General features: G+C 48.5%; 1 protein-coding gene across 2 annotated transcripts; it reads right to left on the reverse strand.

The window, feature by feature from the left end:
* Positions 1-380: 380 nt before the first annotated feature.
* LOC122364826 (immunoglobulin-binding protein 1b-like) lies at positions 381-26831 on the reverse strand. 2 transcript variants are annotated; one of them, XM_043335586.1, is made up of 8 exons: positions 26613-26831; positions 23782-23913; positions 22487-22666; positions 17559-17810; positions 11946-12097; positions 11442-11612; positions 5645-5729; positions 381-5226 (listed from the first exon to the last, which is right to left on the reverse strand). In XM_043335586.1, the coding sequence occupies exons 2-8, from the start codon at positions 23902-23904 to the stop codon at positions 5116-5118; spliced, it is 1074 nt and encodes a 357-aa protein (XP_043191521.1). In that variant the 5' UTR covers positions 23905-23913; positions 26613-26831; the 3' UTR covers positions 381-5115. The 2 variants fall into 2 exon arrangements, with proteins under 2 accessions (XP_043191521.1, XP_043191520.1); XM_043335585.1 differs by having other exon boundaries at positions 26602-26805.
* Positions 26832-27860: the final 1029 nt, after the last annotated feature.

The following is a 27860-nucleotide window of genomic DNA, read 5'->3' on the forward strand; positions in this document are numbered from 1 at the left end:
CGCCTCTACATAGGGCTCCATGTGTGTTACTGCATGACGAGGTATATGCACTAACGAAGCATGAAAGACGATTTGTGCTAGCAAGAAGTCAGGGATAACGGCATAGTATTTTTCCACGTTACCGTTGGTTTTGTGCCAGCGCGTACAATGTCACCTAAACTGTCTGTCGACATCAGAACCTTTTTAACTTTGCGAGCCTTGGCGTCAGAACAACTGAGTCTGACACTGGTTGGTATTGGCACCGGTGTCACTGGTCTGGCACGCCTGTTCCGCCCCCACCCCCGAAACGCTGGACGAGTGGGCCGGATGACCCTTGACCGCACCTCACCTTCAGTCGCTGACAGTCGCAGCGCACAGCTCCACTCACACGGCGGGTCTCGTTGGAGGCGGTATATGTATTTGGGCAGCTGAGCCAGCACATACGAACAGGGGAGAGCGGAGACAGCCAAAACGCGCACTAGTCAACAGAAGGGGCGGGAATAGTGCACTGATGTGTGCAACAGGGCCGGCCATACAGACAACGCACTGACACATGGAGAGACAGAGGCGGTCGTCATTGTCATAGGTCACAGCTCAATGCTTAGCTTACACGCAGCATGGCACTAACCTCACAGTGTCGTAACATATACCTACACTCGTGCCACGCATCACAGCATACAATCATAACATACATCCGTAAAAAGCATCACAAAATACAATCATGCAAATCATCACAGCTTACAACCGCACCGTTCAACTCTGCGTATGGCAACAAGCTTCATACACCATACGCACTCAACATATGCCGAGGGAAAATCATATCCCACTTGACACCATGGTACACACATTTATCATTCACACAGCAGCCATGGCAGAAGTGTGACGACGCGCCAAACTGTTTGATCAGTGGGGGATTGCTGTTCTAGCGGCTGGCACACGAGGAATGACACAATGCAAAATGGTGAGACGGCAGGTACAGGCTATAATACCGACATCTGAAAAAGCGACCGATTTTGCGACAGCATGGCAGAAAGGCTACTGAAGCAGCACTGCAAAGTTCGTAGCCGTGACATGGACATGAAGTGCATGAAATATTTATTAAAACCAAGCGCTTGAAAATATTTGTCCGAAAGCGAGGTTGAATACGCAGACGTTTTGATTTCAAAACAAAAGAAAACATACCCACATTACACACAACACGTCATGGGTCAATGTGCATTGCGCAAACATTCTGCCTTTCAATCATAACTTCACCTCTTTCAGCACGCAATGGCAAACAACAACGAATCGGAACAACTAGCACTTACATCAACTTAATTACAAACTTACTTGACACCAAGTCAATACAATTAACTTCGCACGTGTACAACGGCATAGAAATATTCACAGGAACCCGATACCTTCAAAAAGTCCATCACCAAACGTTTACATTACAGCAGCGCGAAAATATAGCAATACACTGGAAAACAAATTAAGTCCTTGTTCTCTCTCCTCTCCAAACGCCAGCAATCACTGGGACAGTGACATTAGTCAGAGGCCAGTTTGGGTCTCGCTATTGGCGTTTATGACATTGCGAGTCACGCGGGGTTCCATATGTGGGGTGTTGAACCAGCGGTTGCTCAAGGTTCGCACCAGCCGGCGACGTTCATTAAGGGTGGATGATGAACCCAGTTGTATAATTAAGTAGGGAAACGGCAGTGGGATGGTAAACAGTCTATGAAGAGAGCGCGAAAATGGTAAATCTCACCAGCATGACCATCTTGCCACAAGTTCATGTGTGCGGTTTAGTGCATAAATCGGACATCATACATCAGGGAAAGGTGTTGGGTGTAAGTCCAGAGCAGCCACTTGGGGTGTTGGGGTGATTCCGTTTCCGCAGGCTGTACGTCAATGGTGCAGGGTGGGGGTCACATACTGGGGACAGGGTCCCTACTGAAATCGCCCTCCCAGGCTTAGCGCTGCAGCCGGGGGTCACATACCGGGGACAAGATCCCTACTGAAATCGCCCTCCCAGGCTCAGCGCTGTAGCCGGCCCGGTCACATACTGGGGACAAGGTCCCTACTGAAATCGCCCTCCCAGGCTTAGCGCTGCAGCCGGGGGTCATATACTGGGGACAAGGTCCCTACTGAAATCGCCCTCCCAGGCTTAGCGCTGTAGCCGGGCGTCACATACTGGGGACAAGGTCCCCACTGAAATCGCCCTCCCAGGCTTAGCGCTGTAGCCGGGGCAGCTGTAGCGCACACAGAAACCATGTGTCACACGGTGGTACACCAGCCAAGCGTGTAGCTGCACACCACATGTGCATTGTGCGTGTAGCTGTACACCACGTGTGAGTGACTTTACACCACATGTGCGTGTAACTGTACATCACATGTGTGTGTAACTGCACACCACACATGTGTGTAATCTTGCACGACCTATGCCTGTAGCTGCACACCGCATGCGTGTAGCTGTACACCATGTGTGTGTGTGCTATGTACTTCACAGCACGTGTGCGGGTAGCTGTACACCACGTGTGTGTGTGTGTGTTACTTTACAGCACATGTGCCGATACACCACGACGCTGTGAGCTCCAGTACACGGTACGACACACGTCAGATAAGCCACGCTTCGTGGTACGAAGTAAGTTCCTTGCCGCCATACATGCGCGGTACAAGCTACCTTGTTTGGCCCACGGTACGCGGTACGAACTGCCTTGTTTGGCCCACGGTACGCGGTACGAACTGCCCTGTTTGGCCACGGTACGCGGTACAGTATGCACAAGTGCGTCATGTTGCGCAGTAGGGTACACGTTACGTACTCGGGCGTACGTTACGTACCAAACAGTACGCGGGACAGGGCCGCTGTGCCTTCCACGGTACGCGGTACGCTTTACAGTGTTTTCCACGATATACGCGGTACAATAGATGCTCCGCATCGGTACTCCGGTACGGTGCAGCAAAAGCCAGTAGTGGGACAGCCCTCAGCAAAACCCAGTAGTGGGACAGCCCTCAGCAAAAGCCAGCAGTGGGACGGCCCTCACACAACTCAGATCTGGGACAAGGGCACACAGTGTTCAACACCGACTGACGACACTGTGGTCTCGATAGAGGTCAAAGCTTCATTCTGGGCAGATGAAAATCATTTCATATCAAAAGCATAATGATATAGTTCGGTGTGGCAAGACCAAAAAACAAATCGCAAAAGCTCATTTTTTATACCAATAAATGATGTCAGTAAAAGAGCACTAGATGAATGCATATCACCTCAAAAAGATCAAAGAGTAATTTTATGCTTCTTTCGACGCACTGGGAAATGTTCATCATCCAACAAACAAACGCCACCAATCTAGCCCCAACTCGGCGATTGTGTCCAATCACAGCACACCATGGCTGTGCCCCCCTGCCATGCCGGGGTACATCGTTCGCAGTACCCGCCCCTGCAGCGGACACAGTTATATGTAGTACGGTACCCACTCGGGAGTACCGCACACACGGTACCTACCTATACAGCAATGTACCGGAATGTGAACAATGCGGCCCTAGCAGTCCTACTCTGCGTCACGGTGGAAATGGGGGATAACACGCCCAGGTGCGGCACCAAAACGGTGACGAATGTTTCCAAACGCTTTTCAAGCAGGTAGGATACATTCACCTCTTTTGGGTTTGACGATAAGGCTGCGATCGCTGAAACCCAGACGGCAAAATGATTCGTCCTTCAGCGTATCATGTAACGCAGCTTAATTGTCACCACTTTTGCCAAATATTTAACCTCAGCCTGTGTAGGCATCAAGAAGAGCATGGAAGTAGACGACTTTATATATCGATGCAATTATTAAAAATATTGATATACAAGAAGAATCAATAGAAAAGTACCGGAATATTGATACTGCAAAGCTGCGAGAACGCTCGCCGAAAATCATCCAGCTCTTTGTCAATGACGATAAGTCGTTGGAAAATGAGAGAACTGTCTCGCTCAGCTACTCAGTGGAAATTCACATGCGGTGATGCGTTGGTGGCGTACAAGCATGTCGAATTTGGGGCTATCTACTGAGACAAATTAATATAGAAAAATCGAGAGAGAGACATGACCGAAGATGGATGCATACATAAGGAGAGAAGACCTGTGTGTAGTGAGCAAATTTGTCAATGCTCAATTACAGCGATTAACATAGACAAATGAATGTTTTAGCACAAGGAAGTGCTAACACCAGTTACACCGTTTAGACCCAGGCTATCATGCATAACATTCGCAAAAGAGACAACGGGGACTATTTGCACGATAAGCAACATCGATAAACGTCCCACCCACCACATTTATCGCCAACGTTACTTCGCCTAAAACCGTTCAAGCTGATTCGACAATCCAAAGCGAAGACAAGAATAGTACCTTCCGTGTAACCCAAGATTCCTAGCGGGCTTCACCAGACACATTTCCGCTTCCTGCTCTGCAAAAGAAGTGATTGCTCTTCAAGGACAATGATTGTGACGTCATAGCACCAACTGAGCTGACTGGAGGATTCGGCGTCTTTTGAGCGTCAGATGAACGCTCCAAATTGTCAGACGCTGTATGGTAGTCGGGGACCCAAAGTGTAATAACCCAGCCTGGTGAAGAATTCAAGGCCACTCTGATTATGCTGACAGTACGGTTTAATTTATCGACGGCTCTCTAGACGCCTGTCTGGCGGAGTGGTTGTACCATGGTAGAAGATTCACGTGTTGATCTTGCCCCTGCAGGACGGCGCCTGACCCTACCACCCACAGAAACACTCGGCTCACCCCACTCCTGCACTGAATGGCGAATGGCGTGACCCACCTGTCGTTGCGGCGACCGGCGAACTAGAGTTTGGCACAACCTTCAATAGATGGCAGCAGCGCGACGCCGGCCGCGTTATTCGCGGTCCGGCGGCCGCTCACACAGTTCAGCTGCACCTGAGCACTGCGGGATGGCAGCACCTGACACGGGTCCTCGCAAATAACAGAAAGCCGCCTCTGCATACCGGTTCCCCCACCAGGAAATAGTTCATCGCGTCTTCACTAGATGGCAGGGTGCCAGCGCCACCTATATCCGTCACATATAGGTGGCGCTCCGTCGCACCGCGTAGCTCCCTGCGGCGCCATTAGAAAACATAGTCCGTCGGTGCCGCGTGGCCGGTCCTAGCTCCTGTTGTGGCGGTTCCCCTCGCCCCGTTTGTGAGTGTCCTTGTACTCGTCGAACTGACGGGCGCGCGTCAGGGTGGCCGCGTCATCCGTCTCCTCCAGACGGTCCTGGAAGGGCGGGAGGCGCTCAGAGCTGGGACCACCAGCCGGGCCAACGGTAATCGCATACGCACTATGCAGAGAGGATACGAATATCTAGACTTCTGCAGGGCACAGCACCATACGCGTTGAAGTGTTGATATGCGCTTTTACTAGACCTTGGGGCAAAAACTCTGAAAAAGTGTTCAAGGGATAGAAATCTTCCCCTCAATAAACCCACCACACACCTATAGGGCGTCCACAAAAAGACAACATAAATTGTTTGCTGGTGATTATCGAAGCATCGAAGACCAGGATAATGAATGCTTATTTAAATGGTCAGCACGCAACTGTTTTATAAAATCGTTGTAGCTATCAAACACAAGAAAAAGTAATTGTCTGACGAAACCTTAGAGCTGCAGCGTTTTGAATTCGTAACGCCACTTACCCGTTCCCCGTCCTTGTCATCTGCGGTGGCCGGCTGGCCGGCCGGAGGGGCGGGGTTGGACGCCTGCTGACAGCCACCGGGGAACCTGGCGGACACAGCCGGTTAAAACTGGATATATCGGGACACAAACCCTGCTGACAGACCCGAGAGCCTGGCGGACACCGCCGGTTAAAACTGGGTATAACTGGATACATCCTCTGCTGACAGCCACCGGGGAACCTGGCGGACACAGCTGGTTAAAACTGGGTATAACTGGATACAACCCCTGCTGACAGCCACCGGGGAACCTGGCGAACACAACCGGTTAAAACTGGGTATAACCGGATACAACCCCTGCTGACAGCAAACCCTGCTGACAGCCACCGGGGAACCTGGCGGACACAGCCGGTTAAACCTGGGTATAACTGGATACAAACACTACTGACAACCACCGGGGAACCTGGCGGACACAGCCGGTTAAAACTGGGTATAACCGGATACAACCCCTGCTGACAGCAAACCCTGCTGACAGCCACCGGGGAACCTGGCGGACACAGCCGGTTAAACCTGGGTATAACTGGATACAAACACTACTGACAACCACCGGGGAACCTGGCGGACACAGCCGGTTAAAACTGGGTATAACTGGATACAACCCCTGCTGACAGCCACCGGGGAACCTGGCGGACACAGCCGGTTAAAACTGGGTATAACCGGATACAACCCCTGCTGACAGCAAACCCTGCTGACAGCCACCGGGGAACCTGGCGGACACAGCCGGTTAAACCTGGGTATAACTGGATACAAACACTACTGACAACCACCGGGGAACCTGGCGGACACAGCCGGTTAAAACTGGGTATAACTGGATACAACCCCTGCTGGCAGCCACCGGGGAACCTGGCGGACACAGCCGGTTAAAACTGGGTATAACTGGATACAAACCCTGCTGACAGCCACCGGGGAACCTGGCGGACTAGCCGGTTAAAACTGGGTATAACTGGATACAAACCCTGCTGACAGCCACCCGGGAACCTGGCGGACACAGCCGGTTAAAACCGGACACAAATTCTGCTAACAGTCACCTAGAAAAAGAACTGGCGAAAACTGACTGCCATGGGCACTATGCCAGTTACCCAATAAGTTATTTAAAATCAGATCACAAAAACATATATTCCGACCGAAAGCAATTGTTTTAAGACATCACACAAATTATAGAGGTTCCAACCCCCCCCCCGTCCCCCAAAAAATCATCAATGATCCCAACACCTAGCTTGATTGAGACACCCACAGCTGGGGCATTCCACGATAGATCGTACCAGGCCCGTCACCCTCATCTCTCAGATTTTAATGAAAATCGGTCCGAGGGTAAATCATAGGCCCCAAAGACGCCTGGCAAAATATCAGACTTCTCAGATCAAAACTTTTTGAGTTATATTGCATTACATTTTTTTAACCTCGGTTTGTAACGGTGAGTTTGATGGCCTATAACTCAAGAACGGGTTAAGCAACCAACAAAAAGTAAACAACATTAAGCTTGCGATGAATCAAAAATTAATATTAACATTTAAAAATTCCAAAGAAAAATTTTCCTTGTTGAGCAAAAACCTTAACCTTTTTTCATTTGCCTCTAATGACTTTTGGGACCAAAATTTTTCACATTTTTATTCTTTCAAAAAAAAAAAAAACTTCATGTCATTGTAAATTGACATGCAGAAAATTAGAAAGGTGTTCTTTCTATAAGTTCCTCATTTTCCCGCAAACAAAATGGGTTTGGGAGGGGTTGATACGACCCCAGCACGCCGTTTCGCTTCTAATGGAGCTAGAGCCTCGCGGAAAAAAACGAGCGTGTGTGCCGTTACAAGTCGCAGCGATTGGTACCCGATTTTAACCCGCGCCCAGCTGGGGGTCCTGGATTTCCACGCCCTGCTGGGGGGGGGGTTTGTTTGTTTGTTTATTGGGGCTTAAGGGCGCGCCGACTACAACGGGGGTGTTTGAACCCCCCCCCCCCTTGTAGCTCGGCTCCTGGGTCACGTAGCGATACGCGGAAGGCGGCGTTCGAAAGAGCGTCAAAAATGATGACGAAATCACTTCGGTCAATTTTTTGGTCAGGTCAAAGGTCAGGTCACCAGAGATCATTGAAGGCAAAATTTCGCCGATTTCCAGGTCGAATGTCGAAAATTTCCAAGAAGCCAACGTATAACTCGGGAACCAATAGAGCTACAGCGCCCCGGAAAAGCGCATTCGATAGCCCTATTAACGCCCTTTCTGAGTAATTCTCTCAGATTTGACCTAACTTCAACGGTTTTGCCTGCAGGGGGCAAAAACTGCAAAAATAACAGATTTTTTTCGAAAACAGTTTTTCTGCAATAACTTTTGACCCAAGCCTTGTACGAGCTTACCTTTACCGGAATCGTGTTCCTCTCAACAAGACGCATCGAATGAACTACAACTTGATCTTGAAAGGTCAACTTGAAAATTTGACCTCAGGTCAAGGCCATGACCTGACCGGAAAGGGTCATGTTGCATATCAGTCGATCCGTATCGACGAGCTGAACACATCTAAGGCGTTTTCATCGCTCTAGCATACCTCTATCAAAAGTTATTTGCGAAAAACTGTTAGATACCATTCGTGACCTAAGATGACCTCAGGGCATAAACAAGGGTCACGGACACCATTTTCATGTTCAGTGTGTCTAAACCACTTGTAATTAGGTGTTTGGGAGTGTTTATAACGTCTTTCATCCAAAAGAGGCGCATTTCAATTTTCTCCCATTGACTTATAATGGGGAGGTCGCAAAATTGACCTGACCTTAGGTCATCGATATCAAAATTCTGAGATATACATTTTGTACCTACATGCTATTGCTCTTAGCAATCGCTGAAAGTTTCAAAGCCATCGGTCACTCGGTGTAGCTATGACAGACATTGAAAGTTTTTATGAGGTGAGGTCACTTGAAGTGACCTGGTGACCTGACCTTGAATGACCTTGGTCTGAAATTTTTACAACATGTGTAGAATTGATGTATGATAAGGTGTACCAAAAACGGCGGCGCTCCTCGCCGCCGTTTTTGAGATATTCGCGAAAAACCACAAGGGGGGGTGTTCAAACACCCCCCCCCCCCCAGCAGGGCGCGGGTTAAGGTCTCAGGTTAACCGGTAGCGTCAGAGGCCAGGTCAAGTGACTGAAGTTACGGGTTCGGTTTTTAGTAAATAACTTCGCAAAAAAATGGCCGCAGAGCCACAATTTTGGCATCATTGTGTTCGCCTAGCTCAGGCGCATCGAATGGTATACTTTTTGCTAGGGTGAGGTCAACTTAAGTAGTTGACCTCGGGTCAAGGTCAGGTCAGATCCCCTCAGGTCACGAAGCTGGGCAAAGGGTATCATATGGCATATCATTCGATTCGGAAGGTCTTCCCGAGTCCATTGGTGGCTTTCCCGACTCTCTAGCTCCATTTGATCGGGAGTTATTGACGAAAAACTCGTGCGACCCTAGTGACGTCATAAATGACGTCACGCAAGGTTAACAATGCAAAAGTGAAGCATTGGACTTTGCAAGGAGTGCATGAAATCACGATACCATGTACGTGAGATAGTTTTAGATCATTATCGGCGCCAAAATAACAGTTTTTTATATTTCCCCATTGACTTTTGACAGCGATGTCACGTGACCGACCTGACCTCATGTTACCTTAAAAAATTCCCAGATATACAAGTTGTGAGACCTCTGGAGGACACCATGCATGCGTCCTGTAACTTTCATCTCGGACAGCTATGGTCATTGGCGTCCAAAACAATGTCAGAACCAAACAGCCTTTTTCACCCTCGCGCTTATAGGAAAGAGGGTTGGATAAACCCTCTTTTCACTTTTTTCAGATGACTCAGACTTCAATTGAAATTTCAGTAACCCGTGATGTCACTAGGCAGCTTTACCACGCAATTTGTAAGCTCCCCTCCCAATATCACTACTCGAAACCGTTATCGTGACGTAAAATAAATACATTTATAAAAAGAACACCTTCCTAATTTTTTGCATACTTCTTAACCCGCTCCCTGGTGGGGTCTGTTTATAACGCGACCTGGTGGGGGGGGGCTATTTTTTGCCCCCCCCCTCGTATCTCCGAAACTACTGGACGGATCCGCAAAATTCAAACGGCGTTCGAAAGGCCTGTCAAATTTGTCGAGGAAAACCAAATTTCATTGACCTCGGGGTCACCGATGACGTCACAGGTCAGGTCAAAGATGAAATGTTTCACCGTTCACGGGTCTTCTAGGGAATGCGCTATAACACCGAGGAAAACGCATTTTGTCGAGAATCAGCGATAGGGCGTCAGTTGCCTAGTAGATATATTACTATTAGAGGTCACTGACAATACCAGGTCAGGTCACAGGTCAGGTCACCAAGGGTCACAGGTCAGGTCACATGAGCCCAACTTTACTAAGGTTGTGTGATGCATGTTTTATGGCCAATTTTTCATTTCCAACTCAATGGTATTGGTTATAAGACTATCAGGTACGGCTTAGGTCACTTTCTGGTGAAGTTCAGGTCAAGGTCAGGTCAAGGTCAGGCCAAAAAAGGTCAAATTTTAAAGTTGATAGTTTTGCATAAAATGGGTATTGATTCGATGCAGCTCGTCACGGGGAGTCTAATGGTGGTCTTTGTTTTGCGCTACGGGGTCTAGAATTGCTAAAAATTGAGTTTGAAAATTTGACGTCATCAATTTTGAACAGTTTTTTTCGCTATAACTTCGCCAAAAAAAGAGGTATCGATCTCAAATTTGGTATGTGGATGGAAGGCGGTAAGGACTATCACATATATTCCGGTTTTTGCGAAATTCAAAAAACTTTTTGGATTTTTCGATTATATGCAAAAAAAATATATTTTTGATTTTTGGGGGTCAAAATCCAAAAATTTCAAAAATCCGAGATAGCAGTTTTGTAGCCCTGTTGATTCTACAGCTTTTATGTCTTTATCATTTTTCTGTATTTGCAAAGCTATAGGCCTGACAGCTGTTCCCGCGAAACCCTTTTTTGGGTCGAAAACGGCAGAACATGACGTCACTCTGACGTCATTTCCGGCCAACCTATCATAGCCTTTGGAAAAATTTTTGGTCACAATGTGTAAAATTGATGTCCGGGAGGGTACTGAAAGTTTGGTGACGATCGGCGCAGCGGTTCTGGAGATATATCAAAAAGTCTGGAGGGGGGCAAAAAATAGCCCTCCCCCACCAGGGCGCGGGTTAACAATGAGACAAATATTTTTTTTTTAAGAAATAAAAATTCAAAAAAAAAATTGGTCCCAAAGTCCAAAAAATACAAATGAAAGAAAACTCGATATGTCATATATAAAAAATAGCGTATTTTTCGAAACTAAAAAAATACATATTAATCTCTGTTTCATTGCAAGTTCAATGTTATATAACATTTGGCGTTTGAATAATCCGTCTTAGAGTTACAGCCCGCCAAACTTAGCGCTGCAAAGCAAGATCCAAAAATGTTGTACACCATAACTCAAAAAATACTTATCTGATAAGCCTGAAATTGTTACAGGTGGATTCAGAGCCCCTGATTACCCCTGAGACCAATTCTCGTCAAATTCCGAGAGATGAGGGTGCCAAATTGGAAAAAAAAGTGGTACGATCTATCGTGGAATGCCCAAGCTTTCACTCAGTCCCTAACTCGGACTGCCACTCTGACTCGGATTCACACTCTGTAACTGACTCGACGATCCACTCCGTCCCTGACTCTACCTCCCACTCCGCCCCGCACTCCCACTCCGTCCCTGACTCTAACTCCCACTCTCCGCCCCGCACTCACACTCCGTCCCTGACTCTCTGTTCGTAGAACTCCTCCACGGACATTGTGGGCAGGCTGCTGTAGCCGGCGCCAAACACCTCCGCCTCCAGCTTAGTGCGGGTGATCACCACCGGCCGCAGCGGCGGCGCAGACGCCGGCGAACGGAGCGACTCGGCCGCCGCCGCGCCGCCCCTGGGGGAGGGGGAGGGTAATTAGACCACGTTAACACCGTACCAAAAAAAAAAAAAACACATACACACAACATCATCGGAAAAGACGCAGTCATGAACGTGAAATAGTGAAAAAAACATCGACAAAACGGACATCGAAACACTAACTGTTCACTGTTCACAGGCACTCTGAAATACTCCATCCCTAATCCAATTATATCTAACCCGATTTTTTTTCTCGAATTTATGTTCTACAATCAGCCAACACTCGCTCTCCGCTCCGGCTCTCAGGCCCCTGAACCCCACCTCTCCCTGTCCTGTTGTCAATGTCACCACCTCCTTCCCTCACGCTCACCTGGTCTTGAGGTGCTGCATGTGCTCCAGGATGGGCTTCTCGAGCTCGAGGCTCTGCAGTTCGGACAGCGCCTTACCGACGGCCTGGCGCAGCAGCGTCAGATAGTATGTGCGTATCGTCTCGTCGTCCGGACTGGGGCGGCGCATCGCCTCCTGGGGGAGGGGACGTCACAGGTCACAGGTCACAGGCGTGGACAGGGTCAGTGCAGGACCCCAGTGTCCCGGGGTGAAAGTAGCAATGGTCCGTATCGTCTCGTTATCCGGACTGGGGCGGCGCATCGCCTCCTGGGGGAGGCAGTGTTACAGATCAGGTCACAGGTGTGGACAGGGTCAGCACAGGTCATCGCCTCCTGGGGGAGACAGTGTCACAGGTCAGGTCACGGGTGTGGACCCGGTCAGCACAGGTCCCCAGGGTCCCGAGGTGACACCATCGATGGCCGACCGACCCTGACCGTCGCATTGTCAGGACTGGAGCGGCGTATCGCCTGCTGGGGCAAATGGGGAGAGGATATCATGGCGCGAGCCAAACGAACGAACGCACCCCCTCTAGGCCGGCGAGGGTTAACAGAGCCTTGTATCTCGACAATCTCTCGACTCGACCGATTGACAAGTGGTCTTCTATATCCATCTTTTAAATCCAACTCAAGTCTCAACTACTTCTGATGCATGTGGATTAGTGGTGCCAATCGGAGCTCAAGCCTTCGGAGCTCCGGCAATGCCCAATTCGAAATTTAGTTGTTCAAAGGCAGCAGGCTTAGGACAGCACTGGGCAAACAACTGCAAATAGAAAGCTCAGCTCTCGATATGAGTAACGCCTTTGGCTAATAGCACACTAAAAGCAAATTGAATAATTATGTTGAGTGTAGCGTAGTTTTCGGACATCTTTAGGCAAATAGAACCTTGAACCTTTATTGGCACCACTAATTTGGATCAACGACACGTCTTATGCTACGTGTCAAGTTAGGGGTGCCATAACCCGCGACCGCCTGGGGGGGGGTCGGATCCGACCCCCCCCCCTCCGTTTTTCTTGAATAACTCATGAACTGCTTACGCTATCTACTTGAAACTTGGCATACCTTCTCCCCCATCAATTTAACGTCTCCTGTGCAATTTTTAAGAATAAAATCCAATTTTTTTTTTTTAGATATATCGATTTTAGTGATGTAACTACATGGCGTTTTCAGTCAAAAAATGGTAAATGTTTAAAAAATCGCCAAAAATCGAGGTTTTAAGCAAATTGCAAATTAAGGACATGAATAGACGCAGCACAACGAGTTCTTTAAAATGGCTATCTCGGATTTTCCATAAATGCGTTTTTTACCCCTAGAAATTCAAAACACTATATTTTTTGGAAAACAGCTAATAAAATCCAAAATTTTGGGAAATTCCAAAAAAAACGGAAAATATGTTATAGACCTCTATTAGAACATTAGATGTCACAAATTTCAACTTTCTATCTTGATTTTTGACCCCCAAATTGTAAAAAATAGCTCCAACATACATAGGGCACGGTGACGTCATAAGCATTTTCGTGAATTAGAGGCACTTCTGAACATCGCATGTGAAAACAAATGGCACCACTAGATTCCTGGGACAAAGCTCGTCTAGATAAGTGCATTTTTGTCAAAAATAAAAAGTTGAAAAATTGACCTTTTTTCTGGGCCCTCGTTTAGTTATGTATGGTATAATTGATTTTTTATGCTTTCAATGCACACTTATCACCAGCACAGTGACTTGGGGTCACATATAACCATTACCAACGGATTCGGCGTGAAAAATAAGCCATAAAACATGTGTCGCACGCCCATGTAGCAGAAAGTGAAAACCGTGACCTTTCGTGACCTGACCTGACCTTGACCCGTACTTAGTATGACCCCTATACGCACATGGTACCTTCACTAGGCCTTTGAAGTCATTTTTGGTGAGTTTCGAGCAGCAGCTATCGATTCCGCTGTCCGTAAGCCTAATCATGCAAAACCCCTGAATTTGACCTTTGACCTGACCTTGACCCGAAAGTTGACCTCAATCTTAAAATCTTAAGAGTGCTTTGGGAAGGTCTCGTAGAGACCTTTCGAACGCCGCCTCGCGGGGCTCGATACGACCATTGGTTCTCGAGATAACAGGGGGGTCGGATCCGACACCCCCCCCCCCCCCCTAGGCTGTCGTGGGTACGGAAATAGCCAAGGCGGTGCCGGGATAATCGTTCCATTTACAATATCAAACTCTACAACGACTAGACGAACCGCACTAAACTTAGCCAACTGAACATTAAAGCGGGCGATGCGTTCCCATGTATAGTCGACTACAGGACGATGTTCCACTTTTCACAGGCAATTATTTGCCTGGAGTGGTAGGCTGTGCCGCATCACACGGGCTGAGTTCACAACTTATAGCTTTGTCCCAATGGTCATAATCGACACGCTTAATTGTGTGATAACCGGCAACAACTTAGCGTTCCGGTCAACTGATAGCTTCTGAGGAGTGGAACATCATACTGCATCCTGAGAGGGGCTGGACCTATTGCGCTCGAATTTGGTAGACGGTTAGGGGCAGTTAGTAGGGTGACCCGCACAAGCCAGCTGGGGGCACCACGTCAAACTTCAGCACGCACAGTGCTCATGAGTGCGCTCGAGTGCTCATGAGTGCGTTCGAGTGCTCATGAGTGCGTTCGAGTGCTCATGAGTGCGCTTGAGGACTCATGAGTGCGCTCGCTCGATTGCCCCCCCCCCCCCCAGAAAAGGACAACTTATTGGTTACAGGGTTGGCAAATTTATGCCAGCAGCCGGTTTAAACAGGTTTAATCCATGGATTAAGCCGGCTGTCATAAACTACTATGGACGTCAAACCCCTTGAGACCCCACTTTTTTGCGATAATTTTTAAATGCGTCAACTCTCGTTGACAATATTCTGGCAATGTGTGTTTCAGAACCTGCCGAAACTTTTATTACTAAGGTATTTTGACGCCAAACGATTATGAAAGGTACTTCTCATTCACTCGTAATGTTAAATTTCACGGAACGAATCTGCTGTTTGGGTAGAGGCTACGCGCTCATGGGGCGGAGCCACGTAATGACGTCAGCGCTAAGCTCCGCCCTACCCCTCCGGCGCTCCTTGCCCGGCGACCGGTCACTCGCGTCTCTCGCTCCATTCAGGCTTGATGGTGGGCGGTAGCTGGTAGCGGTATCGGGCGCTGGTAGATGGTATTTAGAGCAGATGGCGCTGGTGGCGGGGCTCGAGTGTGGCCGAGCGCAAGCCTCTGCCCGGGCCTGAATTGACCTTAACATTACGAGTGAATGAGAAGTACCTTCCATAATCGTTTGGCGTCAAAATACCTTAGTAATAAAAGTTTCGGCAGGTTCTGAAACACGCATTGCCAGAATATTGTCAACGAAAGTTGACGCATTTAAAAATTATCGCAAAAAAGTGGGGTCTCAAGGGGTTTGACGTTCATAGTAAATCAAATCACCCTGGTTTAAACCAGTATGCACCAACATAATAAATGCCACTTATGTACGTTTTCTTCTCGTAACATCACTTGACGGTAAACTGCTTCATTACACTATGCTGCTTCTTGTCTTCACATTTCCCATCTACACCTTTCAATTATTCATGCTAACTTGCAATATTTTATACAGTTAACTGTTCACATGGGTGGTTCATGGGATAATAGGTCTTGGAGTACAGTAAGTAAAGTGAAACCAGTTTCCCGTTACTGTTCGTTGCCCTTACAGTGTCCAGGTACTGCTACCTAGTACCTGGTACTGTGCCTTGTGAGTTCTGGGGACATTTTGTGTTTTTCTAGTGTTACTAGTCCAGGCCCCAGACGATTGGTCAGAATGCATACATGTAAAATAAAGTGAGACTTTCAATTGGTAAACCGAATGTTAAGACTGGAATGTGCTTGTGCCTTACACCTACTTTGTTTCTTAGCTTAGTTTCCTACTGACCAGATTGTCAACATAATCATATGCCAAAACGTCGACATAATACCAAATAACACGGTACTGACTTCCAGTTATAGTAGATGTTTGGACTGAAGGTGGTTTTTTTTAATTCAAGCTGGTTTAAACCTGTCAATTTCAGCCGGCTTCAATACATCCCTGATTGTTTACATGACCAAACAACTTGATCAGTCATCTTAATTACGAGTTCCTCAAAATTTCGTTAGCAACTGGTGGTCGGCCAACTAGTGAAACAAAAATCGTGCTCACTCGTGCCCGCTGACTGTTTGTGCTAGGCTTTCAAACTTGTGTTCATTTTGTGTGCGTGTGGGGGGGGGGGGGGGGCTGTAAAAATTCAAAGGTGCGTTCCGTGAGCTCAGATGGCAAAACCACTTCTCTAACAATGAGAATAGTCATATCGTTATCATTCGCGACTTAGTACGGACAACTGAGGTCTGTGCGTCAAAGATTGCACCATGGATCATGCATTGCTCATCGACCCTAAGACCCGGAGGTACAGCCGGTAATAAAGTCCCGGGAGGGTGATTAATGAGATATCACAGGATATGCATTACTAAGGCGACCGTCATTCGCATGATACCAGCTCCTCAAATTATTAAACGGACTCTTTGGGACTGTCTACCCGCCCGCAGGGAACACTGACTGGGCGGGCGGAACATTGAGACGGGATGGCGGCAAACGAGTGGTGGCCCAGCTCTTTCAAAAATTCTTATCCGATACAGGACGGTTCAGGTAGTCTATCGGGTTGGCGGGCTGGCCCCTCGGGCCTGGCCGGAGCCGGAGTGGTCGGGCGGGTCGGCGGCGGTGGCGGCGGCGTGGCGGCGGTCGCTGCGGGTGCGGCGCGGGCGTGCGTGCAGTGGTGAGGTGATCCGACTCGGGCGATAGCACATAAGAGCCGAAACTGGTGCTGCGATTTAAGCAAGATTGCTTTTGCACCAATTGGCGATCATTGTTCTGTACGTGTTCTGCTTAATGAAATAAATTTATTATATCTATCTATCTTATTCTACGAGGCGGCAACAACGCCGGGGGTTGCCAGGGCACCCGGAGTTGACGAGCACGCATGTCCGCTCAAGGGCGTGGGCGAGAATGGCTCTACAGCAGACAAAGGGACGGCCTCGTACTATGTATGGCCGACGAGGTACGCATGCACTATTATTAGCGAGAATCAACAACAGCCTTGACCGGCCTTGATAGGAGTTCAACAATTATCTGACGTCAATTATTGTGACGTGATAACATCGTGATCGTGATAACACTGTGACAAACACAGCTAACCACCATCGAGAGCAATGCCTATGTTTTGTTCTGTGGTTTCCTTGTTCGAGGGTTGAAGGGTCAGCAGCGCCTCAACAGTAAAACTGGATTCCGTCAATCCGTCAAAATATAATGACTGATCATGAAGCGAAAAAGGAGTTAACAGACAAGGCGACATTGTCAGGTGGAGATTGATGGGGGAGGGAATGACCTTATCTAATTGCTCATCGGCGCCCGTCAGTGTCAGGAAATTAAGACGCAAAACTATGCGTGAAATGATGAAAAAGTTAACAAGCATAAAACTACCAAAGCCACTAGTTTGGCTTCCCTCGCTCCCTTCCATTCCCTTCCTTTCATTATTCCGCCCTCCCTCCCCCTCCCTCCCCCTCTCTCACCTGCAGTTCGGTCAGCTGTTTCTCCAGCTCCTTCTGCTCGCGGTACCTCCTCAGTCGCTCCTCCCGCTGTTTGGACATGGTGGCCAGATCCCTCATAGTGGGCGCGCGCGGCTGCTGCGCCGGGTGCCGCGCCGCCGGGGGGTCGGGCTCCTCCCCTCGGGACCGGGGAGCCGGGATCTCGGCCTCGGTTATACCGTAGTCGCGGCACCGCTGTAGAAAGTCCCGGTAGTACACCTCCGCTATACCGATCAGCTGAGGGAGAGAGAAACGGGGGTAACAGAGGGGTAAGAACCAGTCCCGGTAGTACACCTCCGCTATACCAATCAGCTGAGGGGAGAAACAGAGAGGGGGTAACAGAGGGGTAAGAACCAGTCCCGGTAGTACACCCCCGCTATACCAATCAGCTGAGGGAAGAAACAGGGGGTAACAGAGGGGTAAGAACCAGTCCCGGTAGTACACCTCCGCTATACCAATCAGCTGAGGGAGAGAGAAACAGGGGTAACAGAGGGGTAAGAACCAGTCCTGGTAGTACACCTCCGCTATACCAATCAGCTGAGGGAGAGAGAAACAGGGGTAACAGAGGGGTAAGAACCAGTCCTGGTAGTACACCTCCGCTATACCAATCAGCTGAGGGAGAGAGAAACGGGGGTAACAGAGGGGTAAGAACCAGTCCCGGTAGTACAACTCCGCTATACCAATCAGTGAGGGGAGAAACAGGGGGTAACAGAGGGGTAAGAACCAGTCCCGGTAGTACACCTCCGCTATACCAATCAGCTGAGGGGAGAAACAGGGGGTAACAGAGGGGTAAGAACCAGTCCCGATAGTACACCTCCGCTATACCAATCAGCTGAGGGGAGAAACAGGGGGTAACAGAGGGGTAAGAACCAGTCCCGGTAGTACACCTCCGCTATACCGATCAGCTGAGGGAGAGAGAAACAGGGGTAACAGAGGGGTAAGAACCAGTCCTGGTAGTACACCTCCGCTATACCAATCAGCTGAGGGAGAGAGAAACGGGGGTAAGAGAGGGGTAAGAACCAGTCCCGGTAGTACACCTCCGCTATACCAATCAGCTGAGGGGGAGAGAGAAACGGGGGTAACAGAGGGGTAAGAACCAGTCCCGGTAGTACACCTCCGCTATACCAATCAGCTGAGGGAAAGAGAAACAGGGGTAACAGAGGGGTAAGAACCAGTCCCGGTAGTACACCTCCGCTATACCAATCAGCTGAGGGGAGAAACAGAGAGGGGGTAACAGAGGGGTAAGAACCAGTCCCGGTAGTACACCTCCGCTATACCGATCAGCTGAGGGGAGAAACAGAGAGGGGGTAACAGAGGGGTAAGAACCAGTCCCGGTAGTACACCTCCGCTATACATATCAGCTGAGGGGAGAAACGGGGGGTAACAGAGGGGTAAGAACCAGTCCCTGTAGTACACCTCCGCTATACCAATCAGCTGAGGGGAGAAACAGGGGGGGGGGGGTAACAGAGGGGTAAGAACCAGTCCCGGTAGTACACCTCCGCTATACCAATCAGCTGAGGGGAGAAACGGGGGTAACAGAGGGGTAAGAACCAGTCCCGGTAATACACCTCCGCTATACCAATCAGCTGAGGGGAGAAACAGGGGGTAACAGAGGGGTAAGAACCAACGGTGGGGGAGGTGCCGGTAGTACACCTCCGCTATGCCAATCAGCTGAGGGGAGAAACAGGGGGTAACAGAGGGGTAAGAACCAGTCCCGGTAGTACACCTCCGCTATACCAATCAGCTGAGGGGAGAAACAGGGGGGGGGGGTAACAGAGGGGTAAGAACCAGTCCCGGTAGTACACCTCCGCTATACCGATCAGCTGAGGGGAGAAACAGGGGGTAACAGAGGGGTAAGAACCAGTCCCGGTAGTACACCTCCGCTATACCAATCAGCTGAGGGAGAGAGAAACAGGGGTAACAGAGGGGTAAGAACCAGTCCCGGTAGTACACCTCCGCTATACCAATCAGCTGAGGGGGAGAAACAGGGGGGTAACAGAGGGGTAAGAACCAACGCTGGGGGAGGTAGGGAGAGAGAAACGGGGGTAAAAGAGGGGTAAGAACCAACGCTGCAGAAAGTCCCTGTAGTACACCTCCGCTATACCAATCAGCTGAGGGGAGAAACAGGGGATGGGGGGTAACAGAGGGGTAAGAACCAGTCCCGGTAGTACACCTCCGCTATACCAATCAGCTGAGGGGAGAAACAGGGGGATAATAGAGGGATAAGAACCAGCGGTGGGGGGGTCCCTGTAGTAAACCTCCGCTATACCGGTCAGCTCAGAGCCGAAGGGGGAAAACAGGGGGTTGAGTGAGTCATGGGAAATGGCGCAAAAAGGTGAAACGGTTAGGTGTATTGCAGGGAGACGACACCGAAATAATCCTAGTTATGATTCAACTTCGCCCGGATGCATGCAATTATATCTGATACCTCACAGCAGGAGCCTAAGCCACGGAAGTTCCTAAAGAGCGGAGACCTCGGCGATAGGAAGGACAAATGGGGAAAATGACGGGTAATGGGTAACAACCGATGGTGGGGGAAATACCTCTAACGAAGTACCCTGGCGATGTGAGACACTGATCGAGTGTAGCGTGGAACAGGGAATGGGGGGGGATATCAATAGGAATGTGTGCGTTAATCAACAGGAAAATATACATTGCGGTTAAAGGTAGTGTGCCAGCTTTCCTGGACCGTATGGAGTTAATGGCCCAGATAAGGAGAACCGGATTTTTAGAACTTATCCATACCTTCAAAACTCATGGAAACGTCTTAAATTCTTCAAATTTTGAGTACCCCAGTGCGAAATTCGCCCCGACGGGTTGTCGGTCGTACCCCAACCACATTTCACACCACTATGAACAATAAATGCACACACTGAAATCGCTATTACCGATATGCTCATCCAATCAAGTTTCGATAAACCCGTTCATCATCATCTCCTGCGGTTTCGAACACGCCTGTTAGGTGGTGCGGTAGACCGCGCCCAAAGCCAGGGCCCCGGTAACGTGAGGTAGCCGAGTCGGGGCAGCGTGCGCTGACCCAAGCCGGGGCCGCGCGTCCTCCCGGTGTCATGTGATAGCCCGGGGGGATGCGGTAGACCGCGCCCAAAGCTGCGGCCCCGGCTTGGGTCAGCGCACGCTGCACCGACTCGGCTACCTCACGTTACCGGGGCCCTGGCTTTGGGCGCGGCTTCTGCTCATACTTTGTGGTGCGATGGTGGTGCGTCGGGCCGCGCGCTCTGACTTCGGCCAAGAAAAATGCGTCAGCTGATCATTGTCATTTCTGCCACTTGCGTGTGGTGAAATGGGGTCATAACTTAAGAGACGGCTTTTCCATATCAATTATTTTACATAAAATCATATTTCAAACCATAAATAATGTTCGACAGCCAAATAAAAGAAACAATACCAATACAGGCTTACAGTTTAAGGCTCGACATTGTGTTGTCTACGATTAGACAGCTGATAACTCATTCCCGTACGTCGTAACTCTATAATGACCTTTGCTTATTGTCACATGTGCGCCGCATTCGCGATTGTTGCCGACGCCTGTTTGCAGCTCAGCCCACTACAGTTGTTATACATATCGAAAAACCGATAAACTTTTAGGCGAAAAAGGCACTATTCCAGGCCCATTTTTGATTTTTGTTGCGATATTAGGTAAAAACAGAAGCTTCTTTTCCTAGGAAAAATAAAATGGGAAATCTTTCAAAGGTGGCACACTACCTTTAAGCGTGAGAGAAGCTCGGTGCGTTTGCATAACTTCTCGCATTTCATCGTTGAAATCTGCATCACGATGAAAATATTCCATTTACTCTCGATTCGAAGCACGTACTTAACTTCAGTATGCCTATACGACATTCCGTACATTCTATAGGCAATCCAAAACACCTCAAACGCTATTTCATCAAGCAAAGTGCTCAGCGCGTTTTCCCTTTCAGGCGGAAATTACTCGGTCACACCGGTCATAACAGGCTTATACCCGTCCCCGATCTGCAATGAATCATTCACGGAGGATTTAGCGTCTTTTTGCCGCTTCCGTCAGCGGTCGCTCGGAAATCCCAGCAGTTTTCCTGCGGCGCGGGACCGTCCTGAAGTTACCCTGAATCACTAGCCAAAGCCGCCTACGACCGCAAGCGAAGGACCTGGCGATATCTGCATATACAGTAAACACAGCGGAGGAGAGGGCGCAACAAACAGCGCTAAAAACTGACGGATCAGTGGGAAAAAAAAATACACGCCGGTGATCCATAAAAAATGGCAAAATTTGAGAATAAAGCAGAAATAGGTTATTAACCGCCTATCTACTGTTTTCGAAAAACCGACCAAACTAACCCAAACAGATGAAAAATGAAATATGTCACCGGGAGATCTCAAGTGTATGCAACAAATGAAAAAAGACAGAAAATCCACAGGGTGACAATAAATCTGAGTATCCATGATCATAATTTCATGATGCTCATCCCCCCCCCCCCCCCGATCCGCTATTGACCCGACTCTAAATACCCATCTCGTCCCCCCTTCCTGCCTCTCTCTAACCCTTCTTACAGCCCTTCTCCTCCCTTCCCCCAACTCCATTCGGTCCTCTCACCTCCCCCTGTCCTCCTCACCTCCATCCTGTCCTCGTGCGCCAGTCGGCAGGTGAGCTCTCCCCCTCCTCACCTCCTGTCCTCCCCACTCCTCACCTCCATCCTGTCCTCCCCCTCCTCACCTCCATCCTGTCCTCCCCCTCCTCACCTCCTGTCCTCCCCACTCCTCACCTCCATCCTGTCCATCCTCTCCCCCCTCCCCACCTCCATCCTGCCCCCCCCCCCCTATTCTCCTCACCTCCATCCTGTCCTCGTGCGCCAGTCGGCAGGTGAGCTCTCCCAGTAGCGCCGTCACCCCCTCCTCTCCCTCCCCCCCCCCCTCCTCACCTCCATCCTGTCCTCGTGCGCCAGCCGGCAGGTGAGCTCTCCCAGCAGGGCCGGCAGCAGCAGGAAGCGCAGGGAGCCGGTCGGCAGCTCCTCAACAGACTCGTTACTGGAGAACAGCCCGGCAGACGAAACCCGGCGCGTGAGCGACTCCAGGCCCGAGATCGCCGAGCGTACCGTACTCTGAGGGACGGGGGAGGGCCGAGGGGTGAGAACAGACCCAGACACGCAGCGTGAGGGACTCCAACCCGGAGATCGCCGAGCGCACCGTGCTCTGAGGGGTGAGAACAGACCCGGCGTGAGGGACTCCAGGCCCGAGATGGCCGAGCGCACCGTGCTCTGAGGGACGGGGGAAGGGGAGAGAACAGACCCAGACACGGAGCGGGAGGGACTCCAGGCCCGAGATGGCCGAGCGTACCGTACTCTGAGGGACAGGAGAGGGCCGAGGGGTGAGAACAGACCCGGCGCGTGAGCGACTCCAAGCCGGAGATCGCCGAGCGTTCTGTACTCTGAGGGGTGAGAACAGACCCAGACCCGCCGCGAGCGACTCCAGGCCCAAGATGGCCGAGCGTTCTGTACTCTGAGGGACGGAGGGGGAGTACTCCTGCCAATATATGGTTGATTAGACTTTGACGAAAAAAGAGGGAGCTTTCAGCAAAATTATAGCTAAATACAGTAAACTGAGGTGAGAGAGATAAAGATAAAGGAGAAGTAAAAGGATTGGCCTAGGAGTTTTTGGTCATTCTGATAGTTTGCTTTCATCAACGATTATAATACTTTTGGTGAGAAGTTCTAATTTTCTGATAGCCGGACATGTAGGATGTAAGTGAAATAGAATATAAAAGAAAATGTAGAAATGTGACAGACAGCAAAAGAGCATAGTCTGTGCTAGGAAGTCGATTTGTATTCCGTGGACGGGAGAGACACTGGCAGCTCAGGTTTAGGTTAAGACGCATATTTCCATTCTGTTTGCGCAGGGTTGGATGAGCAGCTAATGGTCCAGGAGGTACGTAAGTGACCATATGTCCTGGGTCAGAGTCAGAGCCTGTGGCCCTGGTGGCGGATACGAGTTGTAAGCCACTGCTGACCCGCAGCTCCGGGCAGGAGGAGGTACCAACCCGCAGCTCCGGGCAGGAGGAGGTACTGACCTGCAGTTCCGGGTTTGAGGAAGTACCTACTGACCCGCAGCGCCGGGTCGGAGGTACCTACTGACCCTGCAGCTCCGGGTCGGAGGAGGTACCTACCGTCCCAAGGAGGATGTACTGACCTGCAGCTCCGGGCAGGAGGTACCTACTGACCTGCAGCTCCGGGTCGGAGGAGGGCACCGAGGCGTCGCGCACCTCCTGTACCAGCTGCAGGCACCGGTCCAGCCGCTGAGACAGCGTGCTCTCCGCGTCCTGGCCGTCGTCCGAGCCAGACATCACTGCCGTCTGAGAAACGCAGGACGCAGGGTGTGATTTAGAAAAACAGTGAAATTGCTCAGGAAAAATAATAAGCAGTAGCAGTGTGTCAGAATGAACTGAGTTAGTGATCTGCATCAAATTAAATATAGCCTACAGCATTTGATAACACAAGAACCATGCAGACAAACTTTTCATAGAACAATAATGCATACTTTCATAAGAAATAAATGGTAAGGTGCACATCTATAACTGTATCAACATTTAACATGGGATAAATAAATGCATCATTAGAATTGTGGGTGTTTAGGTAAGTATGTGTGCATGTATCGGGAGGAGGATGACAAGTCCCCAATAGGTAGATACAAGGTTTCATCTACCATAGTGGTGAACACAGACTGAACATATGTGACATTTTGAAATTTGACATCAGATACCTGGGTACAGTAAAATCACACTGTAACTGAATGAAACTGTGGCATAACAAGAGGACACTACAGTTGGGGAAACAATGAGGAGAAGATCCAAAAATTGATTGGTCAATAAATAGACTTTTGATGACCATATATGGGCATAAATGCAGCCCTCGCTACTACGGAAGAAAAACGGTATAACATGCCGGTATTTGCGGTATCACGTCCACTTATCAGAGAAAAGGCTTCCATTTTCCACTTCGAATTAACGCGATTTGATTAATTTTGGCGAATTCACTAGAAAATGGCGATAGGAAAACAGCTTTTCTGCAGGTTCTGGGCATAACAATCAGCTGGCCATTCCATAAATGGATTGGTGTTTTGAAAGAAAATTGTTTTAAGGTTTAATTTTATTTGAATAAATAAAGATATTTAATTTCAAAATAATCATTTAACCAAAATTGGAAAAACCATAAAAATAATAAAAATAATGACATTTTCAAACCACGGTGCTGCTTACATTTTTTGGCGCGTCTGTTTCAATCCGCCATATTTGCCAATCACTGTTTGACCTTGTATTGTAACTCTGCGATTTATAGCCGCCAGTGCATTGTGCACCAAGTGAGTGTAGGCCTTGTGTGGTTAAAAAACATTATTATGCCTTCTTTTTTCATTTGAATGCTAGGATGCATGGAAAAGATGAAGTTGTCTGATTTTATGACCATATATGGTCATCACCCCGCCCACTCCAGCCATTGATTGGCTGATCCAATTTTTGTTTGGCTCCTCGTAGTTTCCCCAACTGACTACTGTCTGAAGCTGCCCCACCCTCTTCCCGACTTTATCCCACGGGCCAAAGGGTGGGGTACATTCGGATTTCGGATATTTAAATCACCCGACCTGACATTTTTACGTCTGGTACTTTCACATTTCAAGCGAACTCATGATAAATATGAGAGCCACACAAGGGCCCAACAGGGGCACTGTTATTTGCAATTTGCCAGACCTGAATAGTTATGAAGGAAATGACATCTTAAGAAAAAGTGTCAGAACTATGCCCACCTTCCCTAATAGGTACTTAAAAATATTTACAAGCAACCCAAAACATGATGAATGCACAACGAGCCACATTTACATTTTTTTTATAAATTTAGTCCGAATGGTTGAATGGGTGGATTTGAGGAATCAGAGCCCGCACTAAGCATAGCTTGTTGTGCTGACCCTGACCCCACCACCCGATCGCGCAATTCCAGTTGTATGGCAGAATTTTGTCCGAACGTTTAACGTGCCCTCACGACTGGACACGGCCCCCTCCGCTCACTCACGTTACCTGGCTTCTGTGCGGCCCCTGCCACAGACACGCACGCCATTACACGTAGGAGCTAAATGTGGCCGCCCGCACCGGGGCTTGAACCGGGCTCTCACTACCGGCTAAGCGTCGAATTCCGGCGCTTTAATCCACTCGGCCACGGAGGGGACGTATGTATGTATGTAGGGACGTACATATGCATCGTGTAATAGTATCAGCAACAGTAGTTAGGTACCTATTGGTATTCAATATTCAGAGCAACGGACCTCAGTTGGGGAAACTACGAGGAGCCAAACAAAAATTGGATTAGCCAATCAGCGGCTGGAGTGGGCGGGGCGATGACCATATATGGTCATAAAATCAGACAACTTCATCTTTTCAATGAATTTCAGCATTCAAATGAAAAAATAAGGCATAATGATGTTTTTTAACCACACAAGACCTACACTCACCCGGTGCATAATTAACTGGCGGCTCTAAATCGCAGAGTTACAACGCAAGGTCAAACCGTGATTGGCAAATATGGCGGATTGAAACAGACGCGCCAAGAAATGTAAGCAGTACCGTGGTTTAAAAATGCCACTATTTTTATTATTTTGTTTATGGTTTTTCTAATTGTAGTTAAGTTATTATTTTAGAATTAAATATTTTTGTTTATTGTAATTAAATTAAATCTTTTAACAATTTTCTTTCATAAAACCAATCCATTTATTGAATAGCCAGCTGATTGTGACGCCCAGAACCTGCAGAAAAGCCGTTTTCCTATCGCCATTTTCGAGTCAATTCGCCGAATGTAATCAAATCACACTAATTCCTAGTGAAAAACTGAAGCCTTTTCTCTCCAATAAGTGGACGTGATACCGCAAGTACCGGCTTGTTATACCGTTTTTCACCCTTAGTAGCGGGGGCTGCATTTATGCCCATATATGGTCATCAAAAGTCCATTTATTGACCAATCCATTTTTTGACATTCGCCTCGTAGTTTCCCCAACTGACCTGTTTCTTACTTATTTTCACGATTATCCTTTGCGTCCTTTGCGTAGCAGAATCACCTTGAATGGATTGTCTGACCAATTTAGCACTTAGGATTTCCGTTCTCTAGCATTCAGCAAAGAACAAAATACCTACTAAATACCTAAGCAAATAGTTTACGATTTTTAAGAAACTATCCCACATGCAACGTGCCACGCAAAACGCAAAGCTCGCTCGTCAATTCAACATGCGCCAGAAATTTATTGCGCAAGAACTGTCGAACTACCATATGTAGAGTTTTTCCTTCCATATTAAAGGTAAGAGATAATGTTTATATTAGCGTCGTATATTACGTGCATAAAGTTGCAATATATTGTTCGAGGAAGTCTCATCGAGAAGAAGTAGCAAAAAAAAATCCGAGGTCATGCATCTTTTAAGTGTTTGGGGAAGAAGCATGCCAAATTCGTTATATTTTAATTGCCCAAGCTTCTTTGGAATAAACAAACGATAAGACATGTTCTCTTTGTTTCAATAATTCAGATCTGGATGCGAATTTTTTATACAATTTCATCAATACTTAACAAGTTATTTGCCTAAATGCCAAACAAAATTATTCCTTGTTCATTCTATTTAATCGAGCTGTGAAGCAGTAAATAAATCATGGTACAGGTATGAGGTACATGCCTTTATCTTTCAAAGCTGTTGAGTAATTGATGTGACGGAGCTCACTTAACTTGTTGATAAAATCAAAACCATTTTTAAAGTTTGCCCTCACTCATTTGCAATCCTGATTCAAAGTCCCCATTTTTGTATATAGCTAGGAAAAGTACCACATGCTTTTCTAATTCAGTGTTAACCCGCGCCCTGCTGGGGGTCCTGGATTTCCACGCCCTGCTGGGGGGGGGGTGTTTGAACACCCCCCCCCCTTGTAACTCGGCTCCTGGGCCACGTAGCGATACGCGGAAGGCGGCGTTCGAAAGAGCGTCAAAAATAATGACGAAATCACTTCGGTCAATTTTTTGGTCAGGTCAAAGGTCAGGTCACCAGAGGTCATTGAAGGCAAAATTTCGCCGATTTCCAGGTCGAATGTCGAAAATTTCCAAGAAGCCAACGCATAACTCGGGAACCAATAGAGCTACAGCGCCGCGGAAAAGCGCATTCGATAGCCCTATTAACGCCCTTTCTGAGTAATTCTCTCAGATTTGACCTAACGTCAACGGTTTTGCATGCAGGGGGCAAAAACTGCAAAAATAGCCGATTTTTTCGAAAACAGTTTTTCTGCA

The sequence above is a fragment of the Amphibalanus amphitrite genome, unplaced genomic scaffold, assembly GCF_019059575.1.
Source record: "Amphibalanus amphitrite isolate SeventyFive unplaced genomic scaffold, NRLGWU_Aamphi_draft 000701F_arrow, whole genome shotgun sequence".
Lineage (NCBI taxonomy): Eukaryota > Metazoa > Arthropoda > Thecostraca > Balanomorpha > Balanidae > Amphibalanus > Amphibalanus amphitrite.

Coding starts and splice junctions, on each gene's coding strand:
- LOC122364826 (XM_043335586.1), bottom strand. CDS start 23,904: ATGTCTGGCTCGGACGACGGCCAGGACGCGGAGAGCACGCTGTCTCAG. Junction 22,667..23,781: donor CCTCCGACCCGGAGCTGCAG/GTCAGTAGGTAC, acceptor CCCGTCCCTCAG/AGTACGGTACGCTCGGCGAT. Junction 5,227..5,644: donor ATGACAAGGACGGGGAACGG/GTAAGTGGCGTT, acceptor CCGCCCTTCCAG/GACCGTCTGGAGGAGACGGA.